This window comes from Crassostrea angulata, chromosome 3 (genome assembly GCF_025612915.1).
Source record: "Crassostrea angulata isolate pt1a10 chromosome 3, ASM2561291v2, whole genome shotgun sequence".
Taxonomy (NCBI): Eukaryota; Metazoa; Mollusca; class Bivalvia; order Ostreida; family Ostreidae; genus Magallana; species Magallana angulata.
In genome coordinates, this window is record NC_069113.1 from 19,560,839 (window position 1) to 19,586,837 (window position 25,999).

Genomic DNA, 25,999 nt, shown 5'->3' on the forward strand with positions numbered 1-25,999 from the left:
TTGTACACATATGAATAGATTCATATGTTCAAATTGGCCTCTCTAGTAGCTAATGAACTAAAGAGACAAAAAAAACCTCATTTTAAGTTTATAGCACCAGTTTACATTTTAGCTTCATCTCAGTTACAATTGTTTAAAACTGCACTGTTGAGAATTTGCGATGTCAAGCTTGCAGTTTTATGTTAAAAGAAATAATTGCCACGATTTAAATTAATTAAGAGAGATATTTACCAATTAAATGTCTTAAAGGAATTACGAAATGTCCTTTGTTACATGTAAATGAAATAAGAGTCATGACTACAGTAACCTGCAAATACTTTGAAATACTTTTTTTGTTATGACGAAATCAGGGATTAGGTATTTCGAAATGTAACTGTAAACATGAAGTGACTAAAGGGAGCTTTGATAGAAACCAGGTTTGATTATAAAACATAAAACTTGGGAGGAAATACAAACTAAAAGAATACAGAACGGAATCTTTGGCCTCATGGTTGGTCATCTCAGTCGAAATCAAAATCAAGTTGACTGCTATTTTGGGATACAACTACAAGTTAAATTTATATATTGTTTAAGTTAACTTGAATACGAGTGCCATGGGGCAGGGTACTAGATAACTTGATGCACTAGTTCGAAGTACTGTTTACGGGAATGGTCCCTTTTGATTGATGGCACAATTATACAAATACGTATGATAATTGTCCGACTAGCTGTCTTACATAGAGGAGACACATGTCTGCTGTCTGTCTTTAAGATACTTTTCTTCAATCTTTGTCCAAGAATCTTATTGATCCAAAGCAAGCATAATGTTGAAGGTGGGGAAAACTCTCTTAAGAAATGATGAGACACATGGTATCCATTAACCATCGTATAAAACAATGAGGATTCCTTGGGAAATGTTTATGGTAGATGTATCATTGTTGTATATTGTCTTGGAAGACCTACTGGTGTACATGTTGGAAGTTCAATTAACCTGCAGACAAAGCAAGCAAATGCCAATTATTCTTTTTTATATGGTACTTGTCATTTTTTGCTGTACGTGGCCTGAAGTTGCTATGGTGCAGATAATTAGCACCAAAACAAGACACAGATATAGTAAAGCATTTATAAATACTATTAAATGCCCTCAGGGATGTGGAAGGAGGAGTGGAGGAGATATACTGTAAATGGAAAGGGCATTTTCTGGAATACCTGTGTCAATGAGGTATTAAAAGCCTCACTGAAAATTTGGTAATGAATATATATATTTATCAAAGTGAATATTTTTATGTATAGTGAAATTAAATACCATTGATGAAGTGACAGTTCATCAATGGGAACTGAAAGTTGGTTATACATGTACTACTTTATGGGTCAGTTGTTTTAATGAAGGTTGCGAAAAAATATGCAGGGGGGGGGGGTTATTCGTTAATGAGTACTTGTATTTATAAGCAAAACAGAGGAAGATGAAGACTTCAGATGCTTATTTATGGTGCTGTATCTATAGCTTTGTATCGTGATATGGATGAATTCGACTGTGTACAGATTTTTAACATTTATCAGACATGTTCATGTATATGATAATGTATCAAAGGCAGCTTCCTGATGATAGCATCTTCCGATATTCTATCCCTCTTCCTATTGACAAATGAGAAGAGCACAGGAAGTTAAACTTTGTCGTGGTCATTGCCTGGTATTTGTTTTTGGACGAACCAGCATGTGTTGTGTAGTGTTTGTCAATGAAATATTTATTTTTTTAAAATGATAATCACCAGAGTTCTAACTGAACTGTTTTCACTTCAAAGGTTGATATTCTACACGAAATTTTTACACTTGAATAAAGACTGACATTTATATATGCATGGATGGACAGAAATAAATACTGCTATGTAGCCCCCACCAAAATTGTTGGTATATGAGTTATATGCTATCGTGATGAAAAAATGGGCCCAATATATCATGGAAATTTTTATGGCACATACTAAATGCTTGGTTTTTACTGTACATGAGCCATAAAACCCCTTTAATTCAGTTAGGTAGCTGATCTATAAGTTATCCTGTAAAGAGATGTCAATGCAAAGGATGTCTCATTGTGTAACGATTTTCAATGGATGCAAGATGCTAGGGCTGGGTATATAGGCCTGCATGGTCAGCTGTTGCATGGGTTGTAGAGTGGGCGTTAGCCACAACAGATAACGGGTTAACAGTGCTTAAATTGTTTTGATTGGAGTGTGGCAGAAATCTCTACCACACTGCCACACACTCGGGACAATAAGGAAATTGATTCATCATCCAAGCAGACACTGAAGCAGACCGGCTGATGTATGCTCTGTTTGTGTAGAACACAGGTGGTTCCTGCAGTTATGGACATTTACCATGCTTACCAGGCTATTACCATGAGCATGTAGACTGATCTATCAAATGCTTTAGATCCGGCCTTAGATCCTATGAACCATGTCCCTCTTATCAGATGGAGCAGTGTATCACTGGAGCTGTATTGTATAAATGACAGGTTTATGCCCTGCAGTCTATTGATATTGTGTGACCTACTTCAAGGAACTTATAACCACAGTACATTAGAGGTGAAAATTGTTTGAAATGCAGGGAAATTTTACTGAATGTTGATCACATGGACAGTGAGGCTGTAATTGTCAATGTTTTGGATTTTGTTTATTATATGTTTTTATACCTGGCCCCAACAACAATCACTCAACTGGTTTTCAACTCAAATCCTTGGAAATGTACATGTACTATAATAATGAATACTTGGACCTTGGGCTGAGTATTGGCTCAAGGAAAGTTTGTGACAACAGGTCCTGGTTATTCAGAATTTAGAGTTTCGAACAAACTAGTAAGACTTTATTTTCTAATTCAATTTTGGAGTGTATTGTCAGATAGGAGAGTATTCTCTTTTGAGAAGTGGACAGGCATAGTGGATGTAGGCTATGCCTGTCCACTTCTCAAAAGAGAATAATAGGAGAGGAGTTGTTTTATAATTACCTGGCATGGAAGTTGAAGGAAGAACCTGTAAAATGTTTCTAGCACTCAGTTATACATCTTCACAAGCCAGGGGTGATAATCCACGCCTTTCCTCTTTTCATTACAAAGAGAAGAGAAGCAGACCATCACCCCTGTGCTGACCAATAAGCTTTTCAAGTTTGTGAATATATGCATGGAGATAAATTATATACAGCCATTGAAGTATTCTCTTTTGAGAAGTGGACAGGTATAGCCTACATCCACGATGTAGGCTATGCCTGTCCACTTCTCAAAAGAGAATACCATTGAAGCTGAAAATCTGCATGGATTTTAATGTGATTTTAATGTGGATGTCATGGAATTAAGCAATTGAGCAACTGTGAGGAAACTGTATTCATTTATTCTGTTTTTTGTGGAATTTTGTGGAATTGTTAATTACATAATAATATATACCCTTTAAAAAGTACCAGGTTATTCATTAATAGTGAATATCACACAATATTATCCTTATATAATAGTTACATATGTGGGTTGGTGTATACCATTTAATAATGAGATATGGCTTGAAATTTAGTTTGTTGCAGACATGGAAATTATTTTTCATTATTGACTGTTCAGATTTTCAGGACATTAGTTGTACATATTGCATACCTACATTAATAACGGTTTTCATTTTCTTTCAGCCACTGAAAATGAATTGGCCGATAAGTTCGATGCTGGTTTGCTTGATGCGAGAGACAGGTAAAAAAAAAAGGGTGTACAAGTTAATCTCTCTAGTCATCTCCGATTTCAATTGAAACATGCCACACCTTTCCGCTGGAAAGCTCTGTGGAGTCAGGTGATATCAGTTTACTGGTTACGTTGGTATCATTTCGGGTCCTGAAACAATTACCTGTAAATTCGTTGTCAGTGATGTATTTTGAAGAATGGACTTAAAACAGTACATTTGTATTTTTTCTTTTACAGTTTAGCCTCAATATGCAGTTTTGGAAGTCAGAAAAACCAGTGGGTATGTAATTTTTTTTAAGCACAAGGAAGACATTTTTTGTGTTAGATAAAAAAGGAAAGTGATCAATTAAGAGATCCACAAAAATATACTTCCTGATTTTCCATGATTTAAAAAATTAATATTAGGAGGGATGCCTTTAATGACCATGCAGTTGTTAATTACTTGTTAATTAGATAGCTAGGTGTAATTTTAATGTTAATAAAATCCCATTAGAATTTGAATTGACAACAAATCATTGAATGCCCCTTTCTAATTTAGTTGTCTGTCAAATGTTATGTATATATTTTAATTATTCAATGAAAGTTTTAAGATACATTTATTTTCAAAAGAATCTAGAAACATTAGTACCGGTATCTTTATTCTTTATTGTTGCATTTATCAAATCTTATCTATGGCTGGATTTTTAAAAAAAAACATAGCTGGGGAAGTCCAAAAACAAATGCTCAATAAATTATTATCAAGCTGTTGGAGGCCTATAAAATTTGAGGAGATATAGATAAAAGTGAACCCCTGAATTGAAGAGAGAATAAACATGCATGTACATGATTGAATAAATGAAAATGGAATCTTTACATTTGAATGTCTTCTAGTCACATTCCATACTTCATGAAAATATTACGGATAGCTTTGGAATGATCCCCATTTAAAACAATGTGACATTTGTGTAAATACCTGGTATATGACATTTAAAAAAAAAAATTCATAAAAAAGTCAAGTTAATTTTATTGTTTACTAACAATACTTGACAATACTTTCTTTATTTTAATGCAAAACCATTGCCTATTTAGACAAGGCATCTCTCATCTTATCTACCGTATTTCATGTATTTTGTCATTGATTTATATTTGAGTGCAACAAACTAAAGATAAAAACTCTCTTCTAATCCTACAACAAGACATTGACCATCTTTGACATTGAAGTTTTTATTCAGCCTCTCATTTTATACTGCTCACCTTCAGACCCCACCCTTCCTATGACACATTATCTATACAACGCCCATCGTCTGAAACCCATAGTACAACCCTAGAAAAAAAATATAAGGATTTTGTTTCTACAAGAAGAGAGTAAATTAAGTAATTCTGGTTTCAACATTTGTAATTGTAATGACTGGTAAACGATTGCCAGTGGTTCAGCAAAAAGTCAGTAGAAGCCTTTCTAGCCCTCTAGGTTACCCTGTTCAATGCCAATACATATACCTAGTAAGTGGAGAAACTGATAAGATACATAGGAAGAATGATCATAGGATGGAGGATAAAACTTAGGACCCAAGCACATCACTTCATCCATGACTGCTGGCTGGATTCTAAGATATCCCATTTCCAGAATTTTCCAATTTCAAATGTTCACATGTGAATCGGCAACAGTTTGAAAGTTTTGTGGATCACTTATTAAGCCTTAATTTCAAACTCAAGGTCTATGTATATGTTAATCTGCTTCTTTGTGTGAAGAAAAATTTGATGCACCATCCTCAGTAATCTAATAATCAGTTTTTGTGTGTATATAAATTGGCAAGGCATAGCCGTTTGAATTCTCTCCCAGTTAGAGATCAAGAAGGGAATGGGAAGATATATTGTTATGTTAATTAAAAACCCCACACATTTTGCAAAATTATTTTGACTTTCAAAGTTTCAAACTTAAAAAAATTAAGTCAAAATGAAGTCAAGGGCAGAGTTGTTCAGAGGTGTGGTTATAAACATTGAGAAGAAATTACTGAACTGTTCTTTAGGGAGAAAACATTTCTCAAAAAGAAAATATGGGTTTTAATTATTTTTTTCAATGTTGGTAGACATGATAATTAATTGTTACAGTATCTGAAGATGAGATACCCTTCTGGCAAGCATTGAGCTTTTTATCTGTGATTAATGCCACCTAGTGACATGTTTTGAATATTTGTAGGCCAGACAGATAAGTAATGTTTTCTCTGTGTGGTGGTGTTTTAACAGTTTATTACAAAGTATAAATGTATTACCCTGTTAGGCAGTAATATGGGTGCATTTCATATTGAAGTGGCACCATGGCCCTTTTTCTGGAAGCTTAAGTCCTATTACAATGACATTTAGGATTTGATGGTATTTATTTACCACATGTCATCACTTACAAAGGAGATGACATTTGTGTTTTCCTTCATTATTTTCACTTTTGAGTGACATATTGTATATAATTCTGATATTACATTTAAATATTAAATGTATATCTTGTCTAAAACAAAAGAATTAATTGCTTAGACTAGTATAGATTGAGCAGTTCATTCATTCTAGGATTCAGCTAGTACTGGTAGACAATTACACTTTCACTCTGAATTGCAGATGTAAAAATCTTTGCAAAATCTGGGCATACGATATGATAATGAATATCTGTACACTTGAAATATATTCTTAATCAGATACATGTATGGACAAAAACAAAAGTGCTACAGGAAACAAAATTGTCGTCTGCTCCTTAGCAAAGTTTGATAACTCATAAAAACAGGAGGTCCAATGGTTATTTGAGTTTGCCAGGTGTCCGAGGCATATTTTTGGTAATTTTTTGTTTAATTTTGCCGCCCCTCTAGATCCGCGCATGGATTGTTTGATCATTCTTTATTTATGTTAAAGCATTGTAATTAGGATTCTTATGGAGGATAACACCACTTTGAAATTTATGGATCTGTTTGCCTTGAGTGAAAAACTAGTTTTGCGAAATCTTGTTAATTTTTTACCATATTTTTTCCTTCATTGAATATCCTAGAATTTCCATATCAGAGATCCATTGGTATTAATCATTATTCTTGATATGGAGAATTTTCCGTTCCTTGATTCTGCTTGTGAACCAATCAATTGAATTATGAGCATGTACAGCTTATCATTTCCAATTTCCACATTGTCTAAGTGAATCATGAGGGAAAAGTGTGTTTTCGGACACTTTGAAGGCATGGTGAATCATCAGTTATAGTTACCATTTTTCAGGAAGCTAGATCTCTGCAGAGACTTTGTTAATAAAATTGTGCTTGGCTTTGTTTGATATGCAGCAAGTGACGAGTCTCTTAGTGAAATCAGATTCTTCCCCTATAATATAATGATATCAATATTCGTAAAAGTATTGCCTAGTTTGAACAAACAGAGTAGCCTCACTAAAAGGGACCAGTGTACACTTGAGTGCGAATCACAAAAGGATCTAGCCACTCTTGCGAGCATTCAGTCCCTTGTTTATATTCACCTGTGGGTTTTGCTTCGCAGCTACGACGACTTTGAATCAACAATTTTCAGATCAATCTGATAACTGATCAATTCGTTGGTTTTCCCTCCTTTGTGCTTCTGTTTTAGTGTTCATACACATGATCTATATGATGAATATTTCATGACCCATTCTGTGCCACTGATAACAAGATGTTAAAAAAGATTTCATTATTCATGTAAATATAGACTTTTGTGGAGTTACTATACACTCGCAAAAGGTCACCATATTGATTAGGATTTTCAGTATTTGTTTATTCCTATCGGTAAGGATAATCTCCAAAAGAATTTTTTTGTTTTTTTAAATTTCATATGGTTTGTGTCGAGAATAAGCAAAAATGAAAAAAAACATAAATTGTGAACTGCTCAGAACCTTACTGTTGCGTGTGTGGAATTTTTGTGGATAGATCTAATGTTGGATTATGTTTTGCAGTGGAAAGGTATCTGATATTACAGGTATGACATGGTTTGTTGCTTACAATTCTCCGAAAGAGAGGCTAGAAGTTTAATGGTTATAAGCATACATTATTACTGTAACTGTCTATGAATCCATTACAATGTTTTGTCTCTTGCTTTGCTATATAGGTCAGCTTTTGTAGAGGAATATATGTGTCACTCCAGGTTGATCAAGGAAATTTGATGATAATACAATGTATTATATTTTTATTGAGATTTTGTATCAGCCTTTAATCAAAAGCTCAACTCTTGCTAGTGTACGAATGTATAATGAAAAAAAAATAATTTTAGTAAATTATGCTGATTGAATTATAGAGATTATTAATATCATGGAAATGATCAGTGCAGTTAAATCATGAGCTGAGAATCATGAAGTGCCTAGGGATTTTGTAAACCTTCTCCTACCTTCCTCTACCATCTCCTACCTTACCATATCTTCTCCTACCTTCTCCTACCTTCCCCTACCATCTCCTACCTTACCATATCTTCTCCTACCTTCTCCTACCTTCCCCTATCTTCTCCTACCTTCCCCTACCATCTCCTACCTTACCATATCTTCTCCTACCTTCACCTATCTTCTCCTACCTTCCCCTACCATCTCCTACCTTACCATATCTTCTCCTACCTTCTCCTACCTTCCCCTATCTTCTCCTACCTTCCCCTACCTTCACCTACCTTCCCCTACCGTCTCCTACCTTCCCCTACCTTCACCTACCTTCCCCCCTGCCCTACCACACACAACATGCACCTTTCTTATTCATTCAAAACATCCTCCTAAGTAGGAATTTAATATATGCATTAGTTTAATGTAAAGGTAGAAATGAATGTACATTAATATTGTCATTGTCATAAGACAATAGCTATGAACATCTGTGTACATTGAATTGAGATTCGATACCGCAGAAAGTATCATAATCATTCTGTTGTTGTTTTTTTTTTTGAAAAATTCTGTTCATAAAGCATTATGTCAATCATCTATACATGAAATTGTATATTTTGACATTCTTATTTTTCAGAAATAGAAAGAGACATCAAAAGCAGTGATCCAGAATACAATGCCCAGTTTGAATATGCAGTAAGTATACCAGCATATAGCATATTGTGCAGCATGGCTATGGTCAGTGTACGTATACCAGAAATGCATGACCTAGCTAACAGAAACAGCAGATAACTGCTTATTTATAAATTAACAAGCACTTTAAAAATTTTCATTAAAACAAAAATAACAATTGTATATTGATGGAGGTGCCAATTAAGGGAAAGGAAAACAAATAGGATGGTGGTTTATTGAATGGGTTGGGATGGAGGGATAGGTATTTGTCTGTATATACAACCATAATCATTTTTGTTTACCATATTAGGTGTACAATTTCAATGGTGCCATACACCAAATTAAAACTCAAGAAATAACAAGCAACTAATGGTAAATCAGGGTTGTCTCTAAAAATTGAAGTAGAAGGGAGAAATAAAAAAGTAGAAGGGGATCTAGGGGTCTAGCTTATAGCTAGATTGTGTTTGAAATGCAATAATAGCCGGGTAATTACGTCACTTTAGGTGGGAAATTCCCCGCCTCCCGGGTCTTAGAGACAACCCTGGTAAATAGTTTCAGATGAACTCGAGGCACTGTTGTAGAGAGAAATTTTTTTCTCCTCTGTAACAATTTTGATATTAGCTAGCAAGTTTGGCAAAATTAGATACCCTTATGACCAATTATTCATCATTGCTGCAGTGAAATTACCCAACTCCAGTTACACCTCCGGAAGCAATTTTTGGTTATATTTTACTCATGGTGGTCCTTGTATTTCCATGAATAAAATTTGCACTTTATAAAGCCACTAGCTACACATCAAGCATTGATGAATACCCCCTTGTGTCAGTTTATTCACAATTATAGATTGCCATTTGGAGAAATTTATGAGAACTATCCATTATCCATTTTCACCAAATGTTCTCATTTAAGCAGTTTTAATTTTGTTGTAATTTTTTATGATTACACAAAAGGAAGGTTTCCAAATTTACGAGATAGGCTTGCAACAGACAAGAGAGATACTGAGGATATGTTTGTGTGGTGCTACACATCTATTTCACTTCATGCAGGTGATTTGTGACAGATATTACATGTATTAAATTTGTGAGTGTAAGGCAATGATGAGCAAATTGTTCCTTTTGTTTGTGGATGTACCGGTATACAGGGCTGATCTCCATCTACCTTTTTCTGTTTATTGCCAGGTACACTCAATTATTAAATATCCAAAATTATAATGACTTTTGAAGGAAATTTAAAACATTTTTCTAGTTTTTGTTGCCTTTGTCCATCATTTCAACAACTTTTTGTAGTGTTTATCTTGCCAGATAGGCTGTGATATTGAACAATTGGCTTAAACTCAGTTGTTTGAGAGTACAGAAAGTTTAACATATTCTATATGTGAGCTTATTTACTAGTGCAGATTCAAATGTGTGTTTATTGCACATCATCTGTAGACCATGACAGTTTATTAGCATATTTCATCAAAGTCCATTTCTTCAGGGTATCTTTCAGTAAATACCTCAGTCCTGTATGGTTTCTATGCTGCTGAATTGAGAATTATACTTATGTATGGTATAATAATAAACACACATTATTGCAGATAATTACTCAGTTGTGATAATATTTGTGCTAAATGCATTGAAATCCAATTGGAATTAAGAATTCCAGTGGTTGGTTTCAATTGAAGAGTTAAAGGGTCTTATGATGAGTGACGTCACACTAAATGTTTTATTGATTTTGCAAGCCATATTTTCAATTCAATTTTTGTCTTCCTTCATGTTCTAAATTCATTTCATAAACATCTAGATTGAATCTAAAGAGTTTTATTTTTTTTCTAATGAATGCTGTGTGCAAATATCAATTCCAATATTTTAAATTTGCAAAATCATTTTGTTTAAAAATCATTTTTGTTGCCCAAATGTAAGATTCTCATCATTCATTCTATTCAAAATTATTTTGTTTACATGTTCAAAGTTTAACAGCTAGTATTAAATTATAAGGCAATAGACCCGAATTTTCTTATCAGTGGCAATTCCCAAATTGGATAAATCAGGAATTCAGAAGACCTTTCCATTGATTTTATCGATGCATGCCTAAATTTAATTTCAATTTTGTTTTTTTAGTAGTGAAGCTTTTAATATTATTGTTATTAAATATTTCAAGGCAATACACATTTTATTGAGAGAATAAAAAAAAATGACAAGCTGTTGATTTTCAATGCATGGATTGGGGTAACTGTTTGTGACATTAGAAATAATGTTATCCTGAGAAAAACAAACATTTGTAAGGGCTTTGTTATTGTACAGTAACGATGAGGGATGAGAATTTTGACATGGGATCTCCTTGTTTATTATGTTCTGTGGAGAGTAAAGGCATTTCAATGACAAATGACTTCACCATGTGCAAACTCATTGGTCTCTGTAGAAACACTCTAAATGCAGCTGTTTTTTCCCCTTTTCTAATCCTCAGCTTATTTGCGTATGGTATTGTTGCCTTAAGGTAGAATAACACATCATCACAAAATGGCTGACCGCTGATCGAAACAACATTTCGTTTTATTAAAAGGATTTTTATGGACTGAAACATGCAAATTACTTCATAGCTGAGTGGATAAAGTGTCGGACTTAAGATCCGTACATCCCGAGTTCGAATCCCGCAAGGGCTTTAGTTGTTACTTACTAGAATAATTATTTTAGATATTCATTTTTTCACCCAAAATGCAAATTTTTCGCTTATTTGACATTTGTACAGTTTATGTATCATTATATCTTTTATTATCAAAAATTTCCTGTTAATTTGAGTGACTTTTTCCAGGTGTGTTATTCCACATTAAGCATTGAGTTGACTTCACAACTCTTACTGATACATGTATTGTACGTAAACCAGCTTCATATTTGAATTTAAGTTGTTTAAATTAAGCAATATGAGCTGCAATTTTCATGTTAAAATTTTTTTTTTTACGAAAATGTTATTTTCTTCTAAAATGACAAAAAAATATCATGGGTTTTGTATTTCTGCAAACCATATTTTTGTGGAAAAGGCTATTAAGAAGCCTTAATTGGGGCAAAATTGAATTTTTGTCATCCTGTACACAAATTGATCTGCTATATACTGTAAACCTTAGAAGAGAAATCTTTCCTCTGACAAAAATTGATGATTTTTTCAAATCTTTTCTATCATAAAAGTTAAATTCAAGTTACATGTAGACTTATCATACGAGCAGGTTTGTGCAGCAAAAAAAAAATTCTGAAAAATACTGTACAGCTCATATTGCTTGAAGGTGGCTCCATACACCCACAGTTTATTCCAATTTTCAATAGAAGACCACAAAACATATACTTATCAAATATTAAAATAATGATAGGGATACTCTAGGTATTTTTAAAGAATTTTTTAATGTTTTTTGTGTTTTTGTAAAATATTTTTTAAAAAGACAGCTATTAACATATTGAGAGAAATTTGTTTTCATATGATGGATATTTCCTTCGGACACATAAAAAAAATATTACACTTCTTAACATTCAAAAATGTTATTATTGCAATTTTTTTTAGTATATCCCCAAAACATAATTTTTCATATTTTCTTACTCTGTTGACAAATCATCTGAAAAAGTTGCTTGATGTTATAAGAAAATTTATTTTAATAAATGTGACATAAAAAATTAAATGAAAACCATTGCAAATAAACGCAAAAAATATTTTAAATTTTATTTGGTATGAAAGTTCCTCAGGTAAGGGTTATCGTTCCTAAGTCCCAAGGCCCAAACACCTTGGGGACTTTTCATTTCTGAGTTGAAGAAAATTTACTAAATATTGTAATGATAAAAACATACATATGTATGTTTTTATCATTACAATATTTAGTAAATATATATTTCATTATAGACTTCGCCCTTTATAAGTGAATATATTCGCTTTAATGCAAAAGTAAGTCAAATAAATAAAGGGGAACATTGATTAGGCTAATAGGATTTATGTATCCCAACCTGAGAGAAATTCAAAGCAAACCTCTCATCCCCGTTAGGTGTCGATATTAATGTGCATTAAAGTATATTATAATTGAAATATTTTCACTAGTTTAGAATTTTCTTTCATGGTATTCAACCAAAAAATACGTTTTAGAAATTTTTGGAAAGTTAAAAAATTTATTGTTCTAAACGGGAATCGAACTCATGACCTACTGGATTGTAGTGAACCCACTAACCCTCTGCGCTATGGTGTAAATATCGATGATGGTAAAGAAACTACTTAAAAAATCATACTTGATTTTATTGTTTATTATGATAAATAATACCACAAAACGTGAAGGTGTCACATACCACATTACTTATAAGTAATGAATTTTCCAATTATCAAATTAAATCTATTCATTTAACAAATTTTTCAAAAGAGCAATTCCCATACAATTCGCCTCAGTTTAAATCAGCCAGTACCGGAATTGCATGCTTCCAGATTTACTTTTTTGCGTACTGCGTCATCAAAAACTGGTGTATAGACCGCCACCTTAAAAGAATTTATGGGAGGGGGGGGGGGGCTAAAAAATTCTTTAATTGAGGAGGCTGGATGTTCAACAAATTAATACACATCATATCTTCCTTACAATTTTACCTATGATGTATTTGGACCTAAATCACTGGTATTTATTAGTAAAGAAAAAGTCTGCAGTGTTGGATTTAATATTCTTACTAATACTTTCATGGAGCTTTTAAAGACTCCATGTAAAGGAGATGGATATATAGTATAAAAATGGCCACGGTCGTCCGGTTCTCTAAACTGAGCAGAAGTAATAAGGGTCGTTTTGATTAAACCTGTTTTGTGAGATGCTTTTGTGACCATCGATCAGCGGCTGTCCCGGTCGCTGATTCAGAATTGATTCCATTGAACCGAATGAGGTGGGGACCTGCAAGTAAATATTGTCCAAGGAGTGATTAAAGAAAGCACCACAAGAGACGGTGAGGGACAAAGACAATCAGGGATACAGCGCTGCCAGGAATTACAATGGCAGCAGAGGGGGGAAATTTAATGTGGCAAATTTACCATAAACAGCTCCCATGGATTTCATCAGGATTCGGAAGGTTTAAAAATTGATAATAATCCTAATTATATGGGTAGAGAGGTTTTATTGGGAGGGAAATAGGCAACATGATTTGGGCAATATTGCAGCTGGAGAGTTACTGTGTCAGAACTCTAAGACATCTTGATTTAATTAAAGTGTAAAAAAGCCCAAGGACAAAGTCAGCTGAAACTATCTAAAGAGAAAAGTCAGAATCTATCATGGCTTTACTTTTGTACACATGGTCACTGAGTTCAAAGATGTAAAATATTAAAGCACCCGCAAAAAAAGTTCACTTCTCCTTTCTCTGCTGTCTAGGTTAAAAAAAATGACCCAATCTGTATTTACACTGAGAGCCTTTCTATCCTGACAAAAGAATAAGGAGATTTTATTTTGTAAATTATATTTAGCAGTCTTTACATTTAATATACTGGTAACATGTGATATCTCTAATTTTTATGAAATCATGTCATTAATATTACACATGTCAATCAAACATGGTCTCTTTCGTTATATGAAACGATACTCATCAAAATATGGAGCAACTGGTTTTTTTTCTCAGACAAATTCGTATTCATATTTTGAAAATATATGTACTGATATTATATTTATCATCAGTTTGGTATTATTTAATATGTATGAAATTATTGATGATAACACTTGTTAATTAATAACAGAACAGAATGCTTGCTATATGTTCATCTTATACAGTGTACACATTGTAATGTTTTAATTATAGGGAGGGTACTGACTAAATGAACATCCTTATTTTCAGAGTTCCCAGTCAGGGTTTAGAATTTTGCTTTGCTGTCTGTTTAACCTTTTTTTTCTACTTTCAGAACAACTACATCTGTACATCCAAATATACGGTCCTCACCTTTTTGCCAAAGAATGGTTTTGAGCAGTTCCAAAGGATTGCCAACTTTTACTTTTTATGTCTCCTTATCCTGCAGGTAATATACAAAACAGCCATTTTTATTTCCGAATAATTTTTGTCATTTATTTTGGAGTCCAAATTTCACATCTTCCTCACTAAACGCCTTTTTGATTATGCATGTTTTTCATACCTAAGAGTTATTTGATATGAATAAAAATTTTGGTATTAATGTAATTTTCAAAATCAAACAGCAAATCAAAAGTTGTTATGTTTATTAGATGTATTGATGATGATCTTTTAAGGAGAAAATTTATTTTAAAAAATATAAAAAATGAGTAAAGATATTATGGAAGATAATATCTGGAACCACGCAGAAATGTTGCATCACTGGTGGGTTTCAATTGGCAGCAGAATCTCATGAATCTCAGTGAATTGTCTGAGGATGTGCATGGACAAATTGAGTTTCCTGCCGAAGTGATCTTGTATTTAATCAGATAAATAGTTTGAGGTTTTATGATCAGCAGCAGACAGAGTGGCTTGGTACAGCATATAATGATGCATGCATGCTACAGGACAGTGCGACACAGCAATTTGTTAAATGACAGTCAGTGTGATCAGGTTCCCTGTGGGAAGCTGCCTTTGCTACTTGAGACTGTAATTAAATGCTGAAATTTCAAAGACAAAAGACGGATAATTAAAGGATAGAAAAAAGTTTGAAAGAAAATTGAAAAAAAAAAATATCTTAGACATGAGGTTACAGGAAACTGGTACACATTGAAAATGGAGAATTGTTTTTCAGTCGAAAACAGTACATTTATTTTGTTAAATTTGATTCTATGATATATGAAGAATTACTTGATATATTTCAATGGAAGTGTAACATTAAATGTTTACTTAGTAAAATTACCGGTACAATACATTTACAGTAAAACCTCATTATCTCAAACTTAATGTGATTGAAGACTGCCAGATATACAGGATTCAAGATGTAGAGGTTGAAATACCTCAACAGCTAATAGTTCCAGCCCATTTTGTTACATTCATTTATTCTGTATATCAGTGTTAGAAATATTGAAGTTCTACTACACATTGTATGCATCTGTCATTTTTCAAGCAAGAGTTAAAACATTGGCATGGTCAAAACCTTTCTCATTTCTTGTCTATTATATTTTCTGTCATATTTCTTAGAAAAATACCCTTGCAATGATAACTTTTTTTTTTAAATTTTTGAGATGCATAGCATTTTAATCTTCAAAGTATTTGTCCTTCATGAGTATCATCTGAATAAAGTCATTGAAAAATACTTGTATTTTGAATCCATAAATGCAAATGATGTGTTGAGAAACTTGATAGAGAAGAATAATATGCTAATCACACTCCATTTGAAATCTAAAAAACCCCAAAATTATGGTAATCACATCCTATTTGAAAACTATGATATTGATTGGCTATTTTTTATGGTAATTTATATTTCAAAGGTTGATTCTGATTTGACTCACATTAGGATGATTCCAGAGGTTTAAAGAAGCACAAGTGGAATCGAAGCAAATAGTCATTATCAAATTGTGAGGATCATTGATGCATATGCATCTCCTGAGAGCTAATCAACAAACCTCTTTCAATCTCTTTCTCTTTCAGGGAATGGTTAAATCAGTGAAACCTGTGATATGTGGCCTTGACCTAATGACCTTGACATTTATTGCTTGTTTGTCTGTTTTCTCTTCCTTCCTTTTGTTCTGGTGCATGTGGATATTTGTACTAACAGATGCCGTCTCTCGTTTCAGGTCATTCCACAAATAAGTTCTTTGCCTTGGTATACCACCTTGTTGCCCCTGGCCTTTGTATTAGGGATTTCTGCCATTAAAGATCTTGTTGATGATGTTGTAAGTCTGCACATCACATTGAATGACCTTTAACCTTTAGCCTGTGTTATGTGTATCCATGGTTTTTGATTTTGTGGACTGCAATTTTTGCCTTTTAAATTTTTCTTGTAGCTTATAATCCAAAATGTACAATCACAATAACCACTAATAATGTTGGATCTGCAAGATTTCAATTGAAAACTAATTTGGAAAACACACAAGACAAAAACAATTTTTTTTTTTACCTGCGTAAAATTTTAATGCAAAAGTTTGAACAGAATGACTATAGTCATAGAAATATATCTAAGAAGATGGAAAGGGAGGGGGCATTGCTAAACTTCTGCAGACTGAGTTTGATTTATCTTCAGAAAAGCCATAATGATGGTTGCATAAAATCTTGCAGCATATCAATACTGATTTTGATATTCATTATCTGAAATATGTACTGCTTCAATATCATAATCATCAGTAAATGATATTTATCAAAGACAACATATCTGATATAATGCATTATAGTGGCATTTCATTTAAGTAAATTGTACATTGTGTGATTTATAAGGCTCTTATTTTCTCTCTTTTGCATGTGCATGTAGTGGTTAACTTTGCATTTTTGATTTTTAGAGTAGCAATCAATTCCCTGCTTTTTTTTCTCCAGTTTATAATTTTTATTTCTGCCTGTTGCACACCCTCTCACATTTTTAAAATCCGGCTTGTTTCCAACGTAAACTTTTAGCAGCGAAACCTTTTGCAGATGCAGACCATTCCAAGCTACAACCAAGCACACCAACAAAAATAAAACACCCTACCCAATTCTCCCCCAAAATCCCCTACTAAGACACTAATATTGCTGATTGAAGATTATTAAACTTCCTCCCTTCAGCTAATTCCAGCAATTTCTCCCCTGACACCGCTAACTACCGTTATCCCACTGGTGGTAGTTTTAGGCGTATCCGCTGTCAAAGATGCCGCTGATGATTTCGTGAGTTTTCATTACTCTTTGTTAAATCCTTAGGGCTGGAATTAATTTTAATTTGTAGATTTTTTTTTGGTGCAGATTGCCTTTTATGTATAATGATATTTATTATTTCATTTAATCTGTGGATTTTAGATTTATAATGTTAGGTTTAGTATTTTTATTATTCTTGATAAATAATGTATATATGGGTTTCTGATACCTAATGAACAGCATATTTAAGAGGAAAGCAAAGTGTTGTTAATTAAAACTTATAAATGTACAAAGAAAAAAAGGAGACATCGATTTCGAATGGGGGTAATGTTTTAAAAATTGTTTTCTTACAATAATAGCTCATTGATATGCCAGTAAATATTGTAATAAAGAAAGGATGATTAATGTGGACTTGTACAATAGGTAGCTCGCTAATACCATATCATATCAAATATGTAGGAATTTTTTCTCTTTGACACTCAGTATTTTATTAGGAGGTGTGTCAGTTTGGTTTTAATTGTCATACTGTGGAAATGCTTTCTTAAAAAGTTTTTATTTAAAAGCAAAGAAATTGACTAGTTTTATACCACTTTTTATGAGTATAGTTAAATTTCCATAGACCTTTCTATAAAACACTCTTGAATTTTTTCAGATTTTGAGGTGCCAAAGTAAATAATGTTATTTTTTTTTAAATTTAGTGTCATTAAGTTCACTAATCCTTGAATAAAAGATACTTTCATTTCGTTAGTCGATAGATTTCTCACATTTTCTTCAATAAAAGAGCGCCTTCCAAACTGACTTCTCCATTTATAGTCACTAACAACTCCACATTTTAAGTTTGTTTAAACTATGATATTTTAGCATGTATCAGTTAGCTTTTAAATTGCTTTCTTCTCTTTTAGGATTTTTCTGTTTTTTAAATAGATCATTTGAAAGCTTTTTCTAAGTTGCAGTAGTACTAGTAGTTTGCTAGCTTGCTTATAAATTACTTCTTTCTATTACTTACTGGGTACCATTGACTGAATGAAATTTGTTGGGTTTTATTTTTTCCATGAACGATATAAACTGTAAAAGTTTGATGTTGTATTGCCAAATAGCTATATAAAATATGTAACCATGTAATATATTGATTAAAATTTCCTTCATAAATCTCGAACAGACTTTGTGTCTATATATAGCAAGCAGTTTTAAAAGTATGCAATTGTATTTAACTACATGGTTTTGCCTAAACACATTCACAAAGATGTTACTGTATTTCACAGAAGTATTCACTTCTCACGTTTTATGTATTCTTGACCCAATAATGAAATAGCCATTTCCTAAATTTATTATCAGCATGATGAAAAAACGTATATCTTAATAATTCATCTTCAATATTTTATCTATGTCATGCATCTATGTATTTGAAATAACACGCAACAAAGCAATGAGATTTTGAGCTTTTATATATAGATCGTGATCCTGATAATCAAAGATTTCATTGTGATTGAAATTGCATAGAGATGTGAATTGTAGTCATGCATTGAAATCTATTCTGTAGTGGTAAACGTAGTGGAATTTTTCTAGTTCTTTATTACTAATATTTGACACTTGATTTCAATTTCCTTTTCCTTTTTAACACAAAATATTGAAGACAATGGAAAAAAAATAAGCAGAGATGACAAAGAATTTGTTTTGAATTTAATAAAATCCTGATACTTGATATACCAGGATTTTGTTGCTAGGCAACCCTTGTTAAATATTGATTTTCCACAAGATAAGTTTAAAAAAAAAAAATAGCAAAATTTTAAAGTCCTTATTAGAATGACGATTATTTTATGTATTTTTAAAATTCATCTGAGCCAAAAGCAAAGACAATTATTTCATGTAATTCTACAATTATCTAAACCAATAGCAAAGACATCGTAATGATGCCCTGGTCAACAACAGACAGTCCTGGGTCCTGCGTGATGGAAAACTGGTGGAAGAGCGATGGCACAAGGTTGTCGTCGGTGATATCATCAAGATGGAGAACAATCAGTTTGTCGCAGTAAGTTTCACAGTCTGCCTACACACATTGATGCGATGGATTAAGGTGTATTACGTAGTGAAAAGAATTTTATGTCACGCAAAAAAGAAAATACACGGTTCCCCTTTTTAGCTCACCGAGACGAAGTCAAGGAGAGCTTATGCTATACCCTCGGCGTCGGCGTCCGGACCTGGTTAAAGTTTTTGTTGCAGGTCCTGTATCTAAGCTATTACTTGTCCTGTCTTCACCAAACTTGCATGGATTATGCATCTGGACCTACTTATGGACTTGAAAGACTTGGATGCTGAATCTGGGTCCTAAATTTCAGATGCTGGAGGAGGTTAAGGTTGTTGGACCAGGTTAAAGTTTTTGTTGCAGGTGCCCTTTGATAGCAATATCTTAGTTACTGCTGGTCCGTACTTCACCAAACTTGCATGGATGGTGTGTCTTATGATACTGATGCACCAGACAGGTTTGAGTGCTGAATCTGAGCTATAGGTTGCGGATGCTGGAGGAGGTTAAGGTTTTTGGAGCAGGTTAAAGTTTTTGTTGCAGGTGCCCATTGATAGCAATATCTAAGTTACTACTGGTCCTAACTTCACTAAACTTGTATGAATGATGCGTCTTATGATACTTATGCACCTGACAAGCTTGAATGCTGAATATGAGCAATAGGTTTCAGATGCTGGAAGAGGTTAAGGTTTTTAGAGCTGGTTAAAGTTTTTGTTGCAGTTGCCCTCTGATGATTATATCTTAGTTACTACTGGTCCTAACTTCACCAAACTTGTATGGATGGTGCGTCTTATGATACTGATGCACCTGACAAGCTTGAATGCTGAATCTGAGCAATAGGTTTCGGATGCTGGAGGAGGTTAAGGTTTTTGAAAGCTGGTTAAATAAAGTTTTTGAAACAGGTGCCCTCTGATGATGATATCTTAGTTATTACTTGTCCTTACTTCACCAGACTTCCATGGATGGTGTGTCTTATGATACTGATGCACCTGACAGGCTTGAATGCTGAGTGTGAGCCATAGGTTTCGGATGCTGGATAAAGTTAAGTTTTTTGGAACAGGTCACAAGTTTAATAGATGATAGTACTATTTCAAACTTGCATAGTTGATTTAACTGTAATATGAATGAATCGCAGAGGTAACTTCAGATGCAGAGCTTGATCTCCATTATCAAGGATGCTAAAAAATAAATCTTAGTTATTACAGGTCCTAACTTCACCAAACTTGAATGTATGGTGTGTCTTATGATACAGATGCACCTGACAGGCATGGATGCTGAATCTGAGCTATAGGTTGCGGATGGTGGAGGAAGTAAAGGTTTTAATTGTTAGTGCCCTCTGATGATGATATCTTAGTTATTACTGGTCCAAACTTCACCAAACTTGCATGGATGATGCGTCTTATGATACCAATGCACCTGATGGGCTTGAATGCTTAATCTCAGCCATAGGTTTCGGATGCTGGATGAGGTTTAGTTTTTTGGAACAGGTCACATGTTTTATAGATGAAAGCCTGCATAGTTGATTTAACTTTATTATAAATTAAACGCAGAGGTTGCTTCAGATGCAGAGCCTGATCTCCATTATCAAGGATGCTAAAGAAATCTCCTACCTCACTCAAACCAGCTTGATAGATAAATGTGTTTGTTGATAAATGATATAACATGATTCCTATGATATTGTATGATATGAAACAATATTGTTTGATATGATACAATATGATATCATATGTTATATTATGATAAGTTTTACGATATGATATGATATTGTATCAATTTTTTTGATATTTTATGATATGATATTGTATCATGATATTGTTATGTATAGTATTGTATATTATAATACAATATTGTATAATATTATATTGTATTTTTAATTTATTATTTTATCACATGGTACAATTACATAAGATATTGCAAAATATTATATTGTATCCTATGATACAATATTGTATATTCTATAATATTGTATCATACAATATTGTATAATATGATATTGGTTTCAGTAATATAGAATTACATCACATGAAATTGTATTATATTATATTGTAATATTATATAATATTGTATCATATGATAATGTATGATATGATATTGGTTTATATAATATATTATGATATCACATGAAATTGTATTATATGATATTGTAATATATATTATTGTGTCATATGATACTATATGTATAATATAATAATGTATTTTATAATATTTTACTTTATCACATAATATTGTATCATTTGATAAGATACAATGTTGGAATCAAATTATATTGTATTATATGATATAATATCATATAATGTATCAAATATGTTTCAGTGTCACTCAATACAATATCATACTATATTATACAATATAATATCATGTTTCAATGTTATGATGTATTATGTAATATGATATTGTAATATAATACTATATTGTATTATATTTTATGATATTGTATTATGTGATCAAATACAATTAGGTATAACACAATACAATGTCATATCATACGTTACAATATCATATCTCATTATTGTTTATAACGGTATTTTATTGTATTATATGATATATATTATAAATATGACATGATGCAATATTTAATTTTATATCATTGAATTGATTAACATATGAACATATGATTATCATAAAAAAATTTATCAGATGATATACGATATTTTGTCAAAACAGAATCCATGAATATCCAAGATCATAAAGTATGATTTTCATATAAAATGATAAAGGTGGTCTTATGAAGGTGATGTCTCATAAGGGTGATGCTCCGTCTCGGTGAGCTTAGTAATCTATGATTACCTATGTTTATTGACTTTGATGGCGTCAACAGCATTTTTTGTTGCACCTGATAATGAAAGCACTTTTTTCCAAAGAAATGCTTGGTATGTGCATTACAGTAAAACTTGGTTATAGCAAACACGCTTATAATGAATTGACGCTTACAGCCAAATGATTTTCATTCCCTGTGACTATATTTAACTTGACGGCTATAACGAATTAAGCTTTTAACGAAGCAAAATCACCCATCCCTGGCACTTTGTTATAACCATGTTTTACTGTATAGTGTTAAAATTAAAACACAATGTGCAAGTCAAAGGTGAACGCATAATTGTAATTGATGTTTTTTCATTCATGAAATATATTTTTTGAAGAAACAATATGTTGAGTTACTTAGTAAATTAATATTTCTGTAGATTATTTATCTTGTTTATTTCATGAAAGAAAATCACAGTAGTGACTCTTGCACAAAAGTTAACATGTTTAACAGTATAATTGCTGTGTATCAACAGTATGATTGCTGTGTGTTTACAGTATTGGTGCTGTGTGTTTACAGTCTCAGAGCTGTGTGTTTACAGTATTAGTCTTGTGTTTTACAGCATGAGTGTTGTGTGTTTACAGTATGATTGCCATGTTTTTACACTATCAGTGCTGTGCGTTTCCAGTATTAGGGTTGTGTGCTCGCAGTATCTGCTATATGTTTCCAGTATGAATGTTATGTGTTTTAAGTATCAGCGATGTATGTTTACATACAGTATCATTACTGTGTGTTTCCATTGTCAGTTATGTGTGTTTACAGTTTGAGTGTTGTGCATTTCCAGTACCAGTGATGTGTTAACAGCATGAGTGCTGTGTGTTTACAGTATAAGTCTTGTATGTTTCCAGTGTCAGTGATGTATGTTTACGAACAGTATCATTGCTGTGTGTTTCCAGTATCAGTGATGTGTGTTTACAGCAGTATTAAAGTATGTTTACAGTATAATTGCCATGTGTTTACAGTATTAGTGCTGTGGGTTTACAGTATGAGTGCTTTGTGTTTACAGTATCAATGATGTGTGTTTATGTACAGCATCATTGCTGTGTGTTTCCAGTATCACTGATGTGTGTTTATAGCGTGAGTGCTATGTGTTTACAGTATAAGTCTTGTGTGCTTACAGGCAGACCTTATGCTGCTGTCCACTAGCGAGCCCCACAGTCTTTGTTACATAGAAACAGCAGAACTAGATGGGTAAGTACTCGCTAGCTTATACATGAAAGTCCTATGACTTTTTTGAGAATAAATGACAAAACTGTTAATGTTAACTAAAAAGTAGCTATCTGTATATTGATATGAAAATTACAGGTTATCCATTATCCATAAAATAAACCCAACTTGCATTGCAATTTTTGAAAAGTAAAGCTGTAACAAGAATACATAGTTACTACATTACATGCACTTTTTATAAGCTTAACCATACTTTCAAAAGTTCATACAATATCTAATGAGATCTTGCCTACTATATTTGTCTGTCTGGGTTTTTAGGGAGACCAATCTAAAGGTGAGACAGGCCATTCCGGAGACAGCCGAGCTAGGGGATGACATCAGTCAGCTCTCCAGATTTGATGGTAATTAGTCTGATCTTATAATGAAGCTTCATGAACATGGTTTTTAATGCTGTAGAGTGCATAAAGCTTAATTTCCTATTGATGATTTCTTCCCACTCTTAACGAGGCCGAGTACAGAACGAGTACGCACGCTTTCGCGCAGCGTTTCATTTGTATTGTGACGTCATCTTTTTGCTTTGTTGACGCCATGACGTGATAGTTTCAACTGCAGATATTCAGCGAAATTTGTTGGAAATAGCTCGTTTGTTGTGTAAAATTGATATTATATTGTGGAATAAACATAAATGTCTCGAAGTATAAGATATATTTGGGCTCGGGACGAAAACGTGAAGCAAGCCTAATCCTCTGTCACGTTTTCTTAACCCGCCTAAATATCGCTTAATTCATTTATTTCAAGACATTTACAATGTATTTTATATTAATTACCCTAAATATGTGAAGTTAAATATTTATTTATTACTTAAATATGTCGTAATGTTTAAATAACACAATAAAGATCATCATTTCCGTCTTTGTCAAATAAAAAATAGCCATTATCTGACAAATTTGGAAATTGGGCGTACAAAAAATAACTTTGATAAGACCCCTGGAACAAACCAGAAGGTAAAAGGGTTTTTTTATTTGACAATTTGATGCCTTTTAGCAATAACTTTAATATGTAGAACAATAGAAGAAATCCCTAGGGCAGAAGTTTAAAAAATGTGCAAATTTGGTACATTTCAAGCAAAATCCCATAGGGTCCTATGTTAAAAATTAACTAACTTTGAGATGACCCCTTAAACAAACGGTGTGGTAAATGTCTTATTTTATTATCTTAAAATGATAATTATATTACTAGAAATTCTTGTAAAAAATTTCATTCAAAAATCTAGGGCAGAAAAAATTAGACCCGGCCTCGTTAAGTATTTTCTAGCAGAGAACCTAGCTAATCGTTGCACATATTTGAAATTTTGAAGTAGGTTTTATTTGTTTTCCATTGAAATTGTTGATGGAAATATAAAAGTTCAATTGGCAGTTGTTCAAATTCATTTTGATGTTATTTTTGTATTATGACACCAAAAATTTTTTCCACTTGCATTTCTATAGGAGTACAGAGTTAAAATTAAGTACCGGTATCTATTATCTAACCTCTTTATCTGTTTGATGATTTGCATTCAGTTTCAGTGGGATTCGTCTGAATCTGGGTTCAGTTTGAATGCCATTTATTGTCTGGTAACTGGAGATACTTGATAACTTTGATCTTTCCAGTGTTGTACTCTGCCACAAATAAGTTGTGGTTGTGATCCACACACAATCCATTTGGATTCTTTAAGTCACAGTTCCGTAGGTAACACAGAAACTGCCCTGCCTGGTCTATGATATGAATGCAATGACTGTCACTGTCTGACGTCAGAATGTGGCCCTGAGTGTCTGTAGTGATGCCATAGGGTTTAAATGGTTTGCGTTTGGCATGGGAGGGCTGACCAGTGTATCTGAAGCGGAGCTTGCCTGCCTGATTCACCACCACCACTGCCCCTGCCTCACTGTCTGCCACACAGATATCCAGATTCCTGTTCTCCTTCAAGTATTTGATTTTGGAATTCCCAGAATACAGAGGTTTGCCATTTTCGTCAAACTGAATGTTTTCCTTTTCGACAGACCCTCTGTAGCGTGCAACTTTTACCTGTGTTTCATCCTCACTACATAAAGTTACCAACAAATCACCAGAAGAACTGAGGCAGATGTTTCCTGGCTTCCAGGATTTGAATTTCATCAGTTTTTGCACTGGTCCCCATTTGACTACATTTATCGTCTTAGCGACAGAGTCGGAATACAGGAGCTCCCCTGTTCCTTTCCATGCTATGTCAGCCGGCCACATTCCAGAGGTGGTCATCACATTTTTCAGGCAGGAACCATTTTGATTGAATTCCTTGATTATGGTTTCCCTACCACTGGTCCAAATGCTTTCTGCATCGGTACAGGCAACATTGCAAAGCCTTTGAAAACCAGTGTGGAAAGTAGCCACAACCTCAGGTTCATCAAGTAGCAGGGACGATGACAAGTCTCCGGGGAGATTAAGAGTTTCATTTTCATTTTGTTTTATTATCGGAAAAGTTTGCAGTGATCCAAACAGTGCGCCAACTTCCTCTAATTGGATTGATCCTTCTGAAAAAATAGGACTCTGAATTTTAAGTGTTTCAGGCAGCTTGTTGAACAAGGAAAATTTATTTT

The 25,999-nt window shown here is 33.2% G+C and overlaps 1 protein-coding gene across 6 annotated transcripts in view; it reads left to right on the forward strand.

Annotated features, from left to right (window-relative positions):
• LOC128177554 (phospholipid-transporting ATPase ID-like) overlaps positions 1 to 25,999 on the forward strand; it is a 44,254-nt gene that overhangs the window by 1,087 nt on the left and 17,168 nt on the right. For 2 of the 6 annotated variants that reach the window (XM_052844297.1, XM_052844302.1), the window contains exons 2-9: positions 3,639 to 3,696; positions 3,922 to 3,964; positions 8,649 to 8,707; positions 14,552 to 14,665; positions 17,332 to 17,430; positions 19,292 to 19,426; positions 23,341 to 23,411; positions 23,706 to 23,788. In XM_052844297.1, the coding sequence (XP_052700257.1) occupies positions 3,934 to 3,964; positions 8,649 to 8,707; positions 14,552 to 14,665; positions 17,332 to 17,430; positions 19,292 to 19,426; positions 23,341 to 23,411; positions 23,706 to 23,788 (592 nt within the window). In that variant the 5' untranslated portion in view covers positions 3,639 to 3,696; positions 3,922 to 3,933. Of the gene's footprint in view, positions 1 to 1,207; positions 1,228 to 2,425; positions 2,559 to 2,595; positions 2,828 to 3,638; positions 3,697 to 3,921; positions 3,965 to 8,648; positions 8,708 to 14,551; positions 14,666 to 16,373; positions 16,473 to 17,331; positions 17,431 to 19,291; positions 19,427 to 23,340; positions 23,412 to 23,705; positions 23,789 to 25,999 lie in introns of those variants that run through there. The other 4 variants (XM_052844301.1, XM_052844299.1, XM_052844300.1 and 1 more) reach the window with 4 other exon arrangements.